We start from the raw sequence: 15,582 nt of genomic DNA on the forward strand, positions 1-15,582 counted from the left end.
GGACCCGGCCCCACACCTAAGGTGGGTGGGGCCTCCGCATTGGCCACAGGGGGCCCTTGTGCAATACAGGAACAGAGCAGACTCGGTCATAGGAAGTGCTGGTCATGCTTGGGCTCCCTGCGCTGTCCCCGCCTGCTCCTCCCTCCGCTATGCTCAGGAGCCCCCGGCAGACCCCAGAGCAGCCCCACTTCCTCCCGGCCTGGCCCACTTCCTCCCGGCCTGAGCAGAGCACGGCATGGGCCCAGCCCCGCTGCTGCTGCTGCCCCTGATGGCCTCCCTGCTAGACGGTGAGTGACCAGACAGGGGAACCCCACGGGGTGCGGCGGGCACCTAGGGGACATGACTCTGGGGGTACAGGACCGGCCCCCACGGCCAGAAACAAAGGGCTTCCCTGGTGCTGGGTCACCCCCTCCCCCTGTCCCCTAAGCCTGGACAGAGGACACTGCTCAGAGGGACAGTCCTGCCCTGTGGGTAATTGGAGCTGTACACGTGGGGCTCACACTTCTGTGTCTCTCCCCCAACCAGCTGCCCCTGCAGACTGCAACACTGGCTTTGGGGTCAACCAGCCAGGGCACCTGGAAGCCCCTAAGGGCGGCTCCGTCCGCATCCCCTGCGCCTTCCACCACGGCTGGGAGTTAACCAAGAATACTGACGTGAAGATACACTGGAGGTGGGCGAACTTCCATGGAGATTTCATCTACAACCAGACTCGGAATTGGACCCATAAGGAGTTCAAGGGCCGTGTGCACCTGAACTGGACACAGGGCCAGACCCAGGGCGCCCTCCTCATCTGGAACCTGCGGAGAAGGGACGCGACCACGTACTTCTGCCGAGTGATGCTGAACACAAAGAGATGTGGGAAACAGGAGTTTCAGTCCATTGAGGGGACCAAACTCTACATCACCCCGGGTGAGTCAGCTGCTTGAACAATAGCTGCATCCCCCTGGCACTGTAAGGACCCTGGAGTCCTGTCCCCAGGTCCCCTCTTCCTTTCTAACTCCTCTAAGCTCCAAGGAACTCTGTGGGCTCTGCCACTTTATCTTTGTCACCTTTATCTTCCTCACACCTGGGTTCCTTTCGGCCCGTCCCTCAGGCCCCCACATCCTGCCCCCGACATCCTCAGGAGCTTCCGGGGTCTCCAGGACGCCTCCCTCTGTCTCCAATACAAGGGGGAGCCCCAGAGGTTGACTTTTTCAGATGTGGCCAGTCTCTCCTTCATCAGTGGCCATGCAGGGACCCCCAGTGAGCCCCCAGAGCTGCCCCTCCTCCTCACCGCACTCAGTCAGGAGGCCCCTGACACCGGCCAACACCGCCATACCATGTGCCCCACCTGACTGAGTGCCCCAACAGTGCCCAAATGGCGCCTCCTGCGGTGACCGCTGCCCAGTGCCTGCGGCTCTCACCCAGATCGGCCTACTGCACCCTCGGACCTGTTGGTCGCCTCCAAGGGGTGTGTTGTGGCACAGACCTCCCTCCCGCGCCTCCGTGGACTGTGGAACTTGAACCCGATTTAGGCACCAATCGCTCCCACAATGGCAATAGGCAGCATGTTGCCTGGAGGAGAAGTTAGAAAACAGAAATTGACAAAGTTGGTTAGTCCTGCATCGGCACCGGCGGCGGTGGCGCGGAGGGGTTTAGAGGGATAGTCCGTGCCTCCGCCAGGTAACTCCTGCCCTGACCACTAAATTGGTTTTTGGCAAAGAATTCAGGAGTCAGCCTTGAATTTCTTTTGCTCTGGGGGCCAAATCTGGCAGTGCTCAGGGTTACTCCTGGCCTTGTGCTCAGGAATTACTCCTGGTGGTGCTCGGGGGACCACTGGGATGCTGGGGAGTGAACCCAGGTTGGCCGTGTGCAGGGCAAACACCTCCCCACTGTCCTGTCACTCCAGACCCCCAGCCCTGGATTTCTGCTGTGCCTGGTTCTTATGTTTTGGGGGGCCATACCCACGATGCCCAGGGGTTACTCCTAGTCTCTGTGCTCAGGAATTACTCCTGGAAGTGCTTGGGTGACCACATGGGATGTGGGGCATTGAACCCAGGTCAGTCACATGCAAGGCCAGTGCCCTCCCACTCTGCTCTCTCTGGCCCCTTCTGCCGTGCTTTTGGGGCTCCAGGCATGGCCTCGTGAGGGTTCTGGTTCTCCTTCCACCCCCGTTTCTTTCCTAGTTCCTCCTTTTCTCATTCACTGTCCAGTTAGCTTTTCTGTAACTTTTTTTTGTGTGGGGGAGGGCAGTGAGGCAGAATTTACTCCTCTGTTGTCAGGGGTCACTCCTGGCCATGCTGAGGGACCATATGGGGTGCCGGGGATCAAACCCAGATCAGCCACGTGTGAGGCAAACACAATACCCTCTGTTCTATCTCTCCAGTCCCTCCTGTGAGTTTTGTCACCAATAAATATAATTTTTTTGAGTTTTTTTAATATATATAATGTAGGAACACTGCTAATAAATACAATTTTTAATTATGAAATTAATTAAATTCATGATCATTTTTCTTGATCATTGATAATCATTATTCATGATCATTATTCTTTAAAAAGAACACAGGGGGGCTGGAGTGATAGCACAGTGGGTAGGGCGTTTGCCTTGCACACAGCCGACCCGGGTTCGATTCCCAGCATCCCATATGGTCCCCTGAGCACGGCCAGGGGTAATTCCTGAGCCAGGAGTGACCCCTGAGCGTCGCTGGGTGTGACCCAAAAAGCAAAAAATAAAAATAAATAAATAAATAAATAAAATAAAATAAAAAGAACACAGGGATGGGTCAGAAAGATAGTTCAGGAGATAAGGTACTTGCCGTGCATGTGCAGACCCAGGTTCGATTTGAGTCTCTGCACTGCAGACGGTCCCTAAGCATATGCCAGGAATAACCCCTGAGCACAGAGTCAGGAGTGACCCCTGAGCACTGCCAAGTGGGACCCAAAAATCAAACAAACAAATGCAAGACCACAAGTGGGCCCAGATGGTAGTCCAGCAGGTAGGGCGTTTGCCCTGCACGCAGCCAATCCCCGGAACCCCATAGGGTCTTCCAAGCCTGCCAGGAGTGATCCTGAGCACAGAGCCAGGGGTCAGCCCTGAGCACTGCCAGGTGTGTCCCCCAAACAAAAAACTAACCAAAAAGAACACAAGTGACTTTATAAAGGGCTTTTGATGCGGTTTCAATATGCAAAGACATCACACAGAAAGAATACTGGCAGCAACTATCATACACATAAGTTCGTAGTTAACGTGTTAATTTTTAGAATCTAGGTGTTTCAATTTTTGCAGATAAATCTAATTGTATAGTTGTATATAGAAAGACAGTATTTCTTCCTTTTTTCTAAGTGCAAATCCCATAAATCACTAAGGAATCAAAAATCCAGATATCTTATTTGCACAATTTCTTTTCCCAGTAAATCTCTTGGCCTCTATGCTTGAGGCTGTGGGTTGTACTCCCAGCACTGGACACCAGAGAGGGAGCTGCCAGAGAGACAGTTCAGGATTAAGTGCCAGCCTTGCATGGTCTGACCCTGGTTCACTCCTGAGCACTGCTAGGCGTGACTCTGGAGCACAGAGCCAGGAGTTAGTCCTTAGCACTGCTGGGTAGGGCCCAAATCCCCACCCCTCAAAGAAAAAACACTCTATCAGGTAGTGAGATGTATTCTGACATTCTGTATGATATGCTGTGAAATATAAAGATCGCTATATTGATCTTTACACTAAGAAGCTGATTATCCCACCCCACAGACTTGAGTGTTTTCTTTCTCTATTGAGTCACGAGTCTGGCTTGATGCAGGTGATGCTTCGCCACTTGTTCCTAAATCTGCTGTGGGCGTTTTTGTTTTGTTACCTCATCTGCTTCAGTGACTGACAAGCTGGGTTCCACCTCACCCATCTCACTTTTTCAAAACTTGATTACTGTTGTCTGCCTCTTTTACACAAAAAGGTTAGGATAACTTAACCACATTTGGGGGGTATTTTTGCAATAATGTTCATGATAGGGGATCATGCATACAATGTCCCAACATCACACCCTGCCCCAGAGGGTCTGCTTCCCTCCGCCACTGCCTTGGGGTCCCTGCGAGTCCCCCTTCTCTAGTCTGCCTTGGTAAGCTCAGTTCTGTGGCTCAGTTCTGAGGTTCTGTTCCCTAACCATGTCTCTTTACAGCGGACAAATGAGGACATTTTGAAAATCTTCGTCCCTTTCCTCTCACTTCACTCAGCACGATACTGTCTAGTTCCATCCATGTGACTTCATCTCTTCTTAGAGCCAAACAGTATTTCATGTGTAAACGCACCAGCTTCCTGACCCACTCATTTGCCCCTGGGAAGGGTTGCCAAAGCCCAAAGGCATAGAAATTGTAAAGGGTGGGACCCTGCCCGATGGAGACCTGCGCCTTCTGATTACAAAGCACCACTCCAGTCCACTAAGCTCTCCAGCCCTCATGTCAAATTTCAAATGTGTACTAAGCGTATACAAAGGGAAACCTGTAGGCTTAAAGTTCAATATACTAACTTAATATATGATTTGATACATATTTATAAAAAATTATAAAGTATTTCCAATATATACTAGGTACTTTATAGGTGTGTCTTATGTATACTTAATAAAATAATTCAATAGGGAAAAAAATAATTCGATAGGGGCCAGAGCAATAGTACAGCAGGTAGAGCACTTGCCTAAACACGGCCGACCTGAATTCGCTCCCCAACACCCCATATTGCCCCCTGGGCATCTCCAGGAGATCCCTCAGCCCTAAGCACCGCCAGGTACAGTTCAAAATCCAAGAAAAAGAAAAAAAAACATAAAAAGAGGACTGACACCAGTGAGGTGGACACTGAGCTTCTGGTATCTCCCGTTCCCCTTCCCTGTAAGAGCACTGCCTTCCCCCTCCCCCACTGCACACTCCCAGATTAAGGACTGTGACAGGACTCCTGTCTCCTCAGCAACAACAACTACTCAGGGCCCCACCAGCACTACAGCCACCACCGGAGTTGACACCAGTGTGAACAAGGGCGACACACATTCTGGATCAAGGCCCCTAAGCCCGGAAGCTGTGGTTGGAGTGGCAGTGGCTGGTGCCGTGCTCGGAATTGCAATTCTGGGACTTATTTTCCACTTCACGTGGAAGAGAAGCAAAGGTAAAGGTAAGTGATCCTAGACCTCGGCCCTTTCCCCAAACTTCCTGAGTGTTTCTCACAGTTCACCTGCATCAGAAAAACAGGTACCTGGGTAAAAAGATGCAGGTTCTGGGATCAAAGAGATAGTAGAGTGGGTAAGATGCTTTACCTTGCACATGTCTGACCCAGGGCCAATCCCAGCATCTCACACGGTCCTCCGAGAAGAGCCAGGAGTAAGCCCTGAGTACAGCTGGGTGTGGTCCCAAAACAAGCCAACACAAATGCAGCAGAATGAGGGCTGTGGAGAGCGCGGGCTGTGGAGCAAACACAGGCTCTAGCTGTGTGTGTCCTGGGGACTGAGAGACACAGCCCTAAAAAGTCTGCACAGGGTCCGGAATGATAGGACAGAGGGGAGAGCCTTTGCCTTGCATGTGGCTGAGCCAGGTTCAATTTCCAGCATCCCATAGGGTCCCCCAAGCACCACCAGGAGTAATTCCTGAGTGCAGAGCCAGGAGCATCACCAGGGGTGACCCCCCAAAAAACTAGAAAAATAAAAAATTAAAAGGTCAGCCCAAGCACTGGTTGGACAGGGCAGAAGTGGTAGTGCTGACAGTCAGGTGGGGTGGGTGGGGTAGAGTCGGGGGATCTGAAGGAGGAGTTGGGGGGTGCAGGAGCACTCGAGAGAGGAGGCAACAGGGAAGGTTGGGGGGCAGGGTGGAAGGCGCAGGCGCGGAGATTGGGCTGCTGGTTGGTTGCTGAGAAAAGGGCAGGTGCGGGTCTCCCAGGAGCCAAATGCCAGGCTCTCCCCGGGAGGGCCTCAGTGGTGCTGCCTTGCAGAGCCCTGGGGAGGGAGGACAGAGGCCACCAAGAGATGGCACACTGACACTCCTGTTGTCCCCTACAGGTAGCAAGGCAGAAGACACAACCCCAGCCAGGTGAGTTCTTGAGGGGAGGGGAGCCTGGGGACACTGGTTTAAGAAAGGGGAAACTTCTTTATAAAAACCAGTCAACTTTTCTCACTGCATCCTCCACTCAGAAGGTCCCGTTCACTTCCCGAGCCTCCTCTCCTCAAAGTGCCCACGGCAGCAGACCCAACTGTCCCAGCGTCTCACTGATTTGTGAAGCAGGAAAGGAATCCGTTGTTTTTTATGGTCCCTGGAAATCCTTATCTCCATTTCTAGGCTTTTCTTTCCTTCGTTCCTTTCTCTCTTCTGGAACCCACCACCCTCTTCCTTATGTCCCTCGTTCTTGCCCCTCAGCCTATCTGCTCTTCCCACCCCTCCCCAGGAAGCCCACCTCTTCCTCCTCACCGCACCTCTTCCTTTCTCTCCAGTTTCCATGCTGTTCCTCCAAAAAGCCTCCCTCCTCCCCTGCCACCCTCTGGAACTTTCACCACTGCTTCCTTAAGTCCCCTCCAAGTTCAGTGTCAACCCCAAGGTCTCAGCACCCACACAGAAAATCTGAGACTGACTTCTTTGCTTTGCTCCAGGGTCTGGGGCTGGGGGTGGGGGGAGAGGAAGGGTTTCCCAAGCGGTGTTCAGGGGACCCAGAGGACCCTTCCAGAGGTGCCATGAAGGGGACAGGAATTCACCCTTGTGATTTTTCCTCCCTGCACCCCTTCCAAGAGAAATTGCTTTTCTTGAGCAATGTAGATCCAGTGCGCACTCAGGAACCTTTCCTGGGCTACACTGCACTTGCTCCTCCATCTCCTCCTGAGGCTCAAACCCCTTGGAGCCTGCCCAGGCCGACAGCAGCAACAGTCCTGATGCGGCCTTGACTCCTTCCTGCCCAGCCTCTCACGTATCATCTCTCCTTCCTACACAGGGAATCCCTCCAAAATACAGAGCGCAAAGACGAGAACGCGGAGAATAAAGGTAAGTATGGACCTGTCACGCCCTACTCTCCACACCCTCGGCTCTTCTTCCTTACACACTTCCTCTCTCTACCCGAGCCCCACTCCATTCCTTCCTGTCCCTCTCGCACACCCCTGGTTCTGCCTGAGCTAGCAGGTGACTCATTACTGCCACTCATTACTCCCCTGCCCACTTCTCTATGCTGGCTGGCATGTCACCTGACCTAGAATATCTCTATTTTTCCCCAGGACACCATATAGATGCCAAGTTGGATCCTACGGTGAGCAGCTCAGACAAGATCCTGAGAGTGAAAGAAAACATGGAGAATGTTGCCTACAAGGACCAAGGCTCTGGGCAGGGCCTTCAGGAAGTGGGTGGCTAGTCTAGGATGGGGTATCTTGCCCTCCCATCTAACCTCCTTCTCTCTCCCTTCTCCCCCAGGATGATGGCATCACCTATGCCTCCCTTTCCCTCTCTCAGTTAACTTCACCAGCAGAACCTTCCTGCCTCCGTCCCCACAGTGGCCCCCAGGAAGAAACCCTCTACTCTACCCTGAAGACCTAACAAGCTGCCCAGGACTCACAACTCACAGTACTTGCTTCAGCCAGACCCAGATGACAATGTTTGACTGTCACCAGTCCTGGGAAGAAGAGCCGTCTGCCCCAGCGCCCTCTTCCATTCTTCCCTACCATGCAAATAGAAGGACCTGGGAACTGGCACCTACGAGAAAATGTCAAGAAGAGACCAAAGAGACAATAGAGTGGGTGAGGCATTTGCCTTGCATGCAGCCACCCCTGATTTGATCCCTGGCACCCCTAAGTGATCCCCTATGTACCACCAGGACTGATTCCTGAACATGAAGCCTGAGGACTACTGGGTGTGACCAAAGAGTAAAGACAAACGAACAAAACCAGACATCAACTTCCACTGGATTCTTCCAGCCTTACCCAAGCTGACGGAATACTCAGCCCCAAGACCCTCTCTGGGACTTCTGTTCAGTCAGTGATGGCATCAGGCCGCCCCCAGCGCTGACAGCCAGTTGGGCCCCATTGAGCTCCCTTTTCCCCACAGGCAGTCCTGAAGGCTCTCCAGGGGTGGGCCATGTCAGTAGCCTCTGGTACTTCCCCCGCCACACAGCCTGGCAGGGGCTGAGCCCAGACTCGTGTCCTTCTCAGAGGACTTTCCAGATCTGCCTACTCCAAAGGCCTCCCCTGGGAACAATGATGTGAAAGCCACATGGCAGGAGGGAGAGGGGCCCAAAAAGAATCTGGTGAGAGGGGAACAAACCAATTCAACCAAGAGTCTAGTTTATTCGCATATAAACTGCACAACTACTAAACAACTCTGAAACCTGTCAGCCTCTCCGGAGCCGGAACCCCTCTGAGAAGCTGTCCCAACTACTCCTCGGTGGCGCTCTCCTCAGTGGGGTGCTCGTCCCCGCGGTCACTCTGCTGGAGCTCCTCCTTCTGCTCAGGCTCTCTGCCAGGCTCTTCCCTGAGCTGCTCCAGGTCCAGGTCACTGGAAACTTCATCACCAGAGGGGACACCGCCATGCTCTGGAGGCAGCAGCTCTTGGGGTCCGGACCCTTCTGTTCCCACCATGGAAAAAGCTCCACAATGAACTGGTGGGATCAGGGCCTTTAGCACATGTCTAGCTTCTTTGTTGATAAACAAGCTGGTTTGTGAGTCCTTGCTTTGGGGAGTTTTAAATTTTTTCTTAGATCCTAAGTGAAAAGTGGTGAAATTGAGAATCCTATTAGGGCATATCTTCACTTTTACAAGTCAAACTCATTTTGTATGTCAAATTCTGCTTCACACTCCCCTGCAATAAAATTCGACCTATATCAACAGAAAGGGTATATATAGCTCTGAAGTCAGAAAGACCTAGATTCAAGTCAAGAATCTACTACATAGGAGACACTGGTTTGTAGCCAATTTCAAACCCTTCAAATATCAGTCTCATCTTTAAAACAGCCAAACAGGGGCAGAAAGATCATGTTAAGGCTCTTGCCTAATGTGTTTTAATCTCCAATACCACAAATGGTCGCCTGATCAATGCATCTGAGCAGAGTCAGGAAAAGCTCCTGAGTACCGTAAGGTGTGGCCCCCAAATCACAGTTAAAAAAAATAAAATGCCAAATATTCAGTCATAGAGATAGTGAAATTAATTAAAGGGAATAAGCATAGCCAGCCCATGGCAGTATTCTCTCAATGTTAATCCCTGCCTTCTCCTGCGCAGAGATCAAACAGAATTGTAACGATTGCTTTTCATACAGTGTGCTGCATTCAATAATGTGAAAGATGTTCTTTTGGCAATTTTTGGTAACTTTTTAAGCACCAAGAAGCTTCATAATTGTAATGATCCAGAGAGAATCAAGACATGAAGCTCATTTCTCATTTTTCCCAATATTTGAGACTTACTTGGCTGGTCGGGGTCTGACCTGGTTTGTTCTTTCTTTCCTGCTATAGGGACCGGAGCTGTAGGGTCACTTCCCAGAGATCTCTTCATTACCTTCTTTTGCAGAGTCCCACCTTGACCATGAGCTGTGCCTGTATCACCCACCACACAACCACAAAGAATATTGACTTATTTCTCTTCGGGGAAAGGGTATCTCCCAAGAAATGCTCAAGAGGCCTGGGGTTCTTCCTGGCGATTCTTGGCCAACCAAACCAAATGGTTCAATGCTAGGGCCCCAATACACAGTGCTACGTAGACCCTGAAGTGCCAGGAACCAGCAGCAATATTTGGGGCCAGCACGGTCATACCCATGGTGCTGTGAAGCCATGGAGTGCCAGGGATCAAACCAGAATCCCACACGTAAAGAATGTACCCCTGACCCCTGTGCCATCTCCCCAGCCATGGATTATTTCTCTTTAAATGACAACCTAGCAAAGGTCCATGGGCTGCCCTATTAAGTTTGTGCTATTATTTAATCAAGTGAATTCTCTCAGCTCCTTTCCCCTTCCTAATCATAATTCTTTTCCCCCAGATCTATTCCTCTTTATGATTCTCCTTAGAATCTGCTAAACAGTACAGCAGGAAGAATGCTTGCCTTCAAGTGGCCAATCCAGGTTCAATCCCAGGCATCCCATATGAGGAAGGGAGTCAAGCCTGAGGGCAGAGCCAGGAGTAAGCCCTGAGCGCCACCTAGTGTGGCCCCAAAACAAAACAATAAAATTTGCCTTCTTCAGGAAGTTACCCTTAACTAAGAGTTTAAGATACTCATTCCATCTTTAACTAAGATTTTATAACTTAATACATGAAACCGAGACATCTACAGTATCCCTGATATGTTAGTACAAGTCTTGCTTATTTCCTCAGGTTTGGAACTAAGACAGTAAGGTCTGGTTACATGCAAGCTGCTTCCACTCTGTTTCTGCCCTGCCTTAACACATGTGCCACATGGCCCATTCCCAGCTGCACTTCTTACCTCTTGCTCTGGATTTTTTGGTTTTATTTTTGTGCGCCTTGCGACTGGGCAAAGTTGTATCCTGATGAGAGCAGAGGGAAACAATAAATAAAGTCACATGATTGTGGGTTACTATTTTTTTCTTCTTGGGCCACACCAAAGTGATGCTCAGGACTTACTCTTGTCTCTGTGTTCAGGGATCATTCCTGAAAGGCTCAGGGGATGATATGAGGTGCCAGGAATTGAACTTGGGTGAGCCACATGCAAGGCAAGTGCCTTACCTGCTGTATTATCTCACCCGTTTCCATAATGGTGTTTTTTAATAGTGTGGGATGCTATATAAATCAACAAGTACTATATAAATAAACAAGTACAGCTTTAGAGAGTCAAATTAGGTTCCATAATCCTGATACTATTTAAATCAATGTCAGTAACGTTTTTAAAATGTTCAAATGAAGAGCAGAAGAACTGGTCCTTAGTGGAGTTTGTCAGTGATGGGGATTTGGTGGGTGGGAGTATAGGTCAGGGAAGGGACCACTTCGACAATGATAAAAGGGAACTGGTTACTCTGGACAAGGACAGGGTGCTGAAAACAGATAGTATGAAATAATAATACCCTACTGGTAACATTATTGTAAACCATGATGCCTAAAAAGGGAGGAGTGGGGAAGGGAAAAATAAAAATAAAAAAGTGTCTACTATAGAGGCAAGGTGTGATGCTGGAGTTTCCTTCTACCTTGGGACACTGGTAGAAGGAAGTAGACACTGTTTCAGTGATTTAATTAAAAACATTTTTTTAGTGTCCTTTCTTCCCGTTCTACTTGGTATTAGTTAATTCAAGGCCATAACTGAAGGTTCATACTTTACATACATATATGAGGCCCTGGGTTTGATTCCATGGATGTAAATTTATATGCAAATAAATGTATACATACATATCAGAGTGAACATTGCCAATCCAGAACTTCCAGTCTTCAGTTCTACATGTAAGACACTTGAAATTTTTTTTCTTTTTGGGTCACACCGGCGATGCACAGGGGTTATTCCTGGCTCTGCACCCAGGAATTACCCCTGGCGGTGCTCAGGGGACCATATGGGATGCTGGGAATCGAACCCAGGTCGACCGTGTGTAGGGCAAACGCCCTACCCACTGTGCTATCGCTCCAGCCTTTGACACTTGAAATTTTACGCCATGTTTTAACAACATTTAAAAGCCGAACAGACTGAAAAGTCACCAACTCTGCTACAGGGCGGAGTGCTGCCTCAAGATAAAGAGAGATAAGGCAAATACAGGGACAACCAGTTTACCAGAGCATAAACTCATAAATAGAAGTCAGGGGGAGGAATTAGTGCTAAGGCAGGAAAATCTCACCAGAAATAAATCAATTGCTGAAGACGCAATGAAGTTGAGAATTAAAATCCCAGGCCATGCTGGTTCCTAGACTTACAGGTTTTATCTCAAAGAGCTGACCATTTGCTTATAGAAAACACCAGTGGAAGAGCCCACATGTTTCTGGCAGCAGAAGAGAAAAATTAATCATTTTGAAACACACCCAAACACTGTATTAACAACAACTGTTCTCAAGATAAACTTGTTAACCAGAGTGAATCTAAGCTGCTAGTGTGAAATCAAACATAAATGTCTTACAGGTGACTATAGTCCACTCAACTTATCCTGTTCCACCTGAGAGCAAAGAAAGTAAGAAACACAAGAAGTTCAGCTTAGAGGATTGGTTCCTTAAAAGCCATGAACCTGGGGCTGGAGCGATAGCACATCAGGTAAGGCAGTTGCCTTGCATGAGGCCGACCCAGGTTCTATTCCCAACATCCCATACGGTCCCCCAAGCACCACGGAGTGATTCCTGAGTGCATGAGCCAGGAGTAACTCCTGTGCATCGCCGGGTGTGACCCAAAAAGCAGGAAAAAAAAGAAGCCATGAATTTAGAAAATGGCTCAGTGGCTTAAGCAAATGTCTGTCAGAATGAGGCCTTCAGTTCAATCCACAACGTCTCTTCAAAGATTGGGTGTAGTTCTAGAAGCTCTGCTCACAAGAGATTTCTCACTGCACAGAAGCTAAGAGTGTGGGAGCACCACAATTAAAGATACAACCCATGGTGACCACCACATCCAAAACTTGTGTAATCAATGCAGTCAGGAGTGTACCACCCAGGGAACACAGTATGAGCACCATTTGGGCTCTCAGAGGAGCTAGAACCAAATATGAGCAAGCCCCACAACCACTGAGTGTGACTACCCCTGACAAGTCTGAGTACATGCACAACAAAATCAGTGCAAACCCTGGCAGGCACAACTACACTGTGTGCGACTTTCCTTCACTATAACAATAATATAAACAGAGGAGAGGGAAAGGAAGGAAAAAATTAATTTTAAATACATTAAAAAAATTTAAAGTCTGAGACCTAGTCTCATTACTTTAGAATACTACACCCTCCTCAATACCTTACCATGTCATTACTAGAATATTTATTCCAGGTCCTTTTATACACATACAATGTCTGGCAATCAAGGAAAAAACTACCAGGCATATAAAATATAATTTAAAGATGCAGAGGGAGGCCAGAGAGATAGTTCAACGGCTGAGTGCATGTTTTGCATATAAGAGGCCTGGTTCCATCCCTGGAACCACAAAGAATCCTCGAAGCACCACTAAGGGTCACTCCTAATGACAGAGCCAGAAATTATCTCTCAGTACCATTGGTTGTGGCCTCAAGACCCCCCACAAAAAAATAATAATTAAAAAAATTAAGCCCACTTCATAAAAAAGAAATCAAGGATGCCCTTGATGTTTTTTATTGGTGAAATGAACACAATTGAGAGGAAAAAACCTCTGAGCTTGAGCATGTCTCCAACATTCAAAACTAGGGCTGGAGGTAGTACAGCAGGTAGGGCACTTGCCTTGCATGCAGCTGACCTGGGTTTGATCCCCAGCACCCCATATGGTCCCCTGATCCCACCAGGAGTGATCCCTGAGTGCAGAACCAGGAGTAACCACTGAGCATCACTGGGTGTGGCACAAAAACAAAAAAATCAATAATTAATAATATTCCAAGTCAGAATGGACCATGACCATATGAGTTCACTGGTTAAAACATTTTTTTAGGGGCTGGAGTGATAGCACAGCAGGTAGGGCGTTTGCCTTGCACGCGGCCGACCCGGGTTCGATTCCCAGCATCCCATATGGTCCCCTGAGCACCGCCAGGGGTAATTCCTGAGTGCAGAGCCAGGAGTGACCCCTGTGCATTGCCGGGTGTGACCCAAAAAAAAAGCAAAATATATATATATATTTTTAATCTAGTAGCCAAGATGATAGGACAGTGAGTAGGGTATTTGCCTTGCACACCGCCAACCCAGGTTCAACCCTCAGCATCCCTCTGGTCTCCTGAGCACCACCAGGATTAATAATTTCTGAATGAAGAGCCAGGATTAAGTCCTGTGAACCTCTATGTGTGACCCCCCAAAAAAACTTAAACACTTTACCAGGGCTGGAGAGACAGTACAGCAATTAGGTATGGGATCCTCAGCATCCCATATGGTCCCCTAACCATCGCCAGGAATAATTCTTGAGTGCAGAGCCAAAGTAACCCGAGCATTGCCAGGTGTGCACCCTCCCCCTCAAAAATAGTTATAAAGCATTCAAGAAGAAATTAAGCTAATTTAAGTTTGGGGCCACACCTGGAAATACTTAGGGTTTACTCCCGGCTCTGTGCTCAGGGATGACTCCAGGCAGGTTCGGGAGACCATAGGGGGTGCTGGGGATTGAACCTGGATGAGCCACATACAAGGAAAGTGCTCTATCTGCGATACAATTGCTTCAGTCCCAAGAAATTAAACTTATTTTTTGAAGACATATTCCCAGACCTTAAAAATGTTTTAATATAAAAAATCATATCTCAAACATTAAAAACTAGGTCTGGATAGTACAGCAGGTATGGCACTTGCCCTAATATTAAATATCTGTATTTCATAAGCATAGACTAAGGGAAAAAGTTCAGGAATATCCTCAAAACCACATCAGGGGAAAGGGGAAAGTAAAGAGCAGCAACCAGTCAAACTGCTCCAATAAAAACCAAAAAACTATAGTAGTAACTGAGATGATAATCAAGAAATCAAATTTCCAGAGGTATACGACATTACTAAGAAGAGAAATTTCTTCCTTCTCTGGGTACCCCTAAGAGATAATACAGTCAGGATTACTCTGAGGCAGAGTCAAAATTTCTTAGCAAATATAAATCCATGCTAATGAGATGCCCCGTTGAAATTTCCTAAAAGGAAACCCCAAGATCCAGCTTACTGGGGCTGGAGTGATAGCACAGCGGGTAGGGCATTTGCCTTGCACGCGGCCAACCTGGGTTCAATTCCCAGCATCCCATATGGTCTCCTGAGCACTGCCAGGGGTAATTCCTGAGTGGAGAACCAGGAGTGGCCCCTGTGCATCGCCAGGTGTGACCCAAAAAGCAAAAAAAAAAAAAAAAAAAAAATCCAGCTTACTTTTATCTGTTCCTCCATTTCCTCCTCCTCTAATGTTTCCTCTTCATTTTCCAGCAAAGAATTTGGGCTACCATTCCCTGAGAGCATTACTTCTGAAACAAGAATAGGAAGGAAATGTAAAATTGTTTCACCAATAAAATGAGCAATGAGTTAATGGCATTCTAACAGAGAATGTCCAAATAGCACTTTGGGCTAGGGGTGAGGAGGTGGGTCTAACAAGCAGTGTGTTAGAGGACGGAATACCACCCTGCCTCTGAAATTCTCATCTTCATCCCTTTCCTACCTTTTTCTTCAGTACTATCAGATCCACTGTATCGGCTCCAGAAACCAAACATATTAATTCGCCTCTGAAGGAATCAAAAAACAAACCATCATCCATCACTCTCCCAGGAATGTCTTTGATCTCTGCCTTCTAGATTTTAGCTATGGGATTTTTATTTGGGGTCTACATCTTTGCTGGGGCTCAGGGCTTACTCCTGGGTCTATGCTCAGGGATCACTCCTGGCTTGAGGCCAGGAACTGAACCCGATTGGCTGCATGCAAGGCAAGTGCCTTACCTGCTGTACTGTCTCTCAGACCCCTTTGGGATTTATATTTATATTCCACACTATTTTCACTTGAAATTTCACATTATATTTTTCTAACAGATTAACACATAATTAGATATCTAATTATATATTATGTGTTAATCTGTTGGAAAATATATATAGTAT

At 48.3% G+C, this 15,582-nt stretch overlaps 2 protein-coding genes across 2 annotated transcripts in view; one reads left to right on the forward strand and one right to left on the reverse strand.

Annotated features, from left to right (window-relative positions):
* Positions 1-235: 235 nt before the first annotated feature.
* PILRA (paired immunoglobin like type 2 receptor alpha) lies at positions 236-7,531 on the forward strand. The gene is made up of 7 exons (XM_055136780.1): positions 236-287; positions 526-909; positions 4,925-5,125; positions 6,003-6,033; positions 6,923-6,972; positions 7,200-7,231; positions 7,393-7,531. Exons 1-7 carry the CDS (start codon positions 236-238, stop codon positions 7,513-7,515), a joined length of 873 nt encoding a protein of 290 aa, XP_054992755.1. The 3' UTR covers positions 7,516-7,531.
* Positions 7,532-7,574: 43 nt separating this feature from the next.
* Positions 7,575-15,582, reverse strand: part of ZCWPW1 (zinc finger CW-type and PWWP domain containing 1) — a 33,002-nt gene continuing 24,994 nt past the window's right edge. The window contains exons 13-17 of the mRNA XM_055135738.1: positions 15,153-15,216; positions 14,870-14,961; positions 10,382-10,442; positions 9,372-9,500; positions 7,575-8,674 (exon numbers count right to left, since the gene is read on the reverse strand). Coding sequence (XP_054991713.1) covers positions 8,349-8,674; positions 9,372-9,500; positions 10,382-10,442; positions 14,870-14,961; positions 15,153-15,216 — 672 coding nt within the window. The 3' untranslated portion in view covers positions 7,575-8,348. The remainder of the gene's footprint in view (positions 8,675-9,371; positions 9,501-10,381; positions 10,443-14,869; positions 14,962-15,152; positions 15,217-15,582) is intronic.

This window comes from Sorex araneus, chromosome 4 (genome assembly GCF_027595985.1).
Source record: "Sorex araneus isolate mSorAra2 chromosome 4, mSorAra2.pri, whole genome shotgun sequence".
Lineage (NCBI taxonomy): Eukaryota > Metazoa > Chordata > Mammalia > Eulipotyphla > Soricidae > Sorex > Sorex araneus.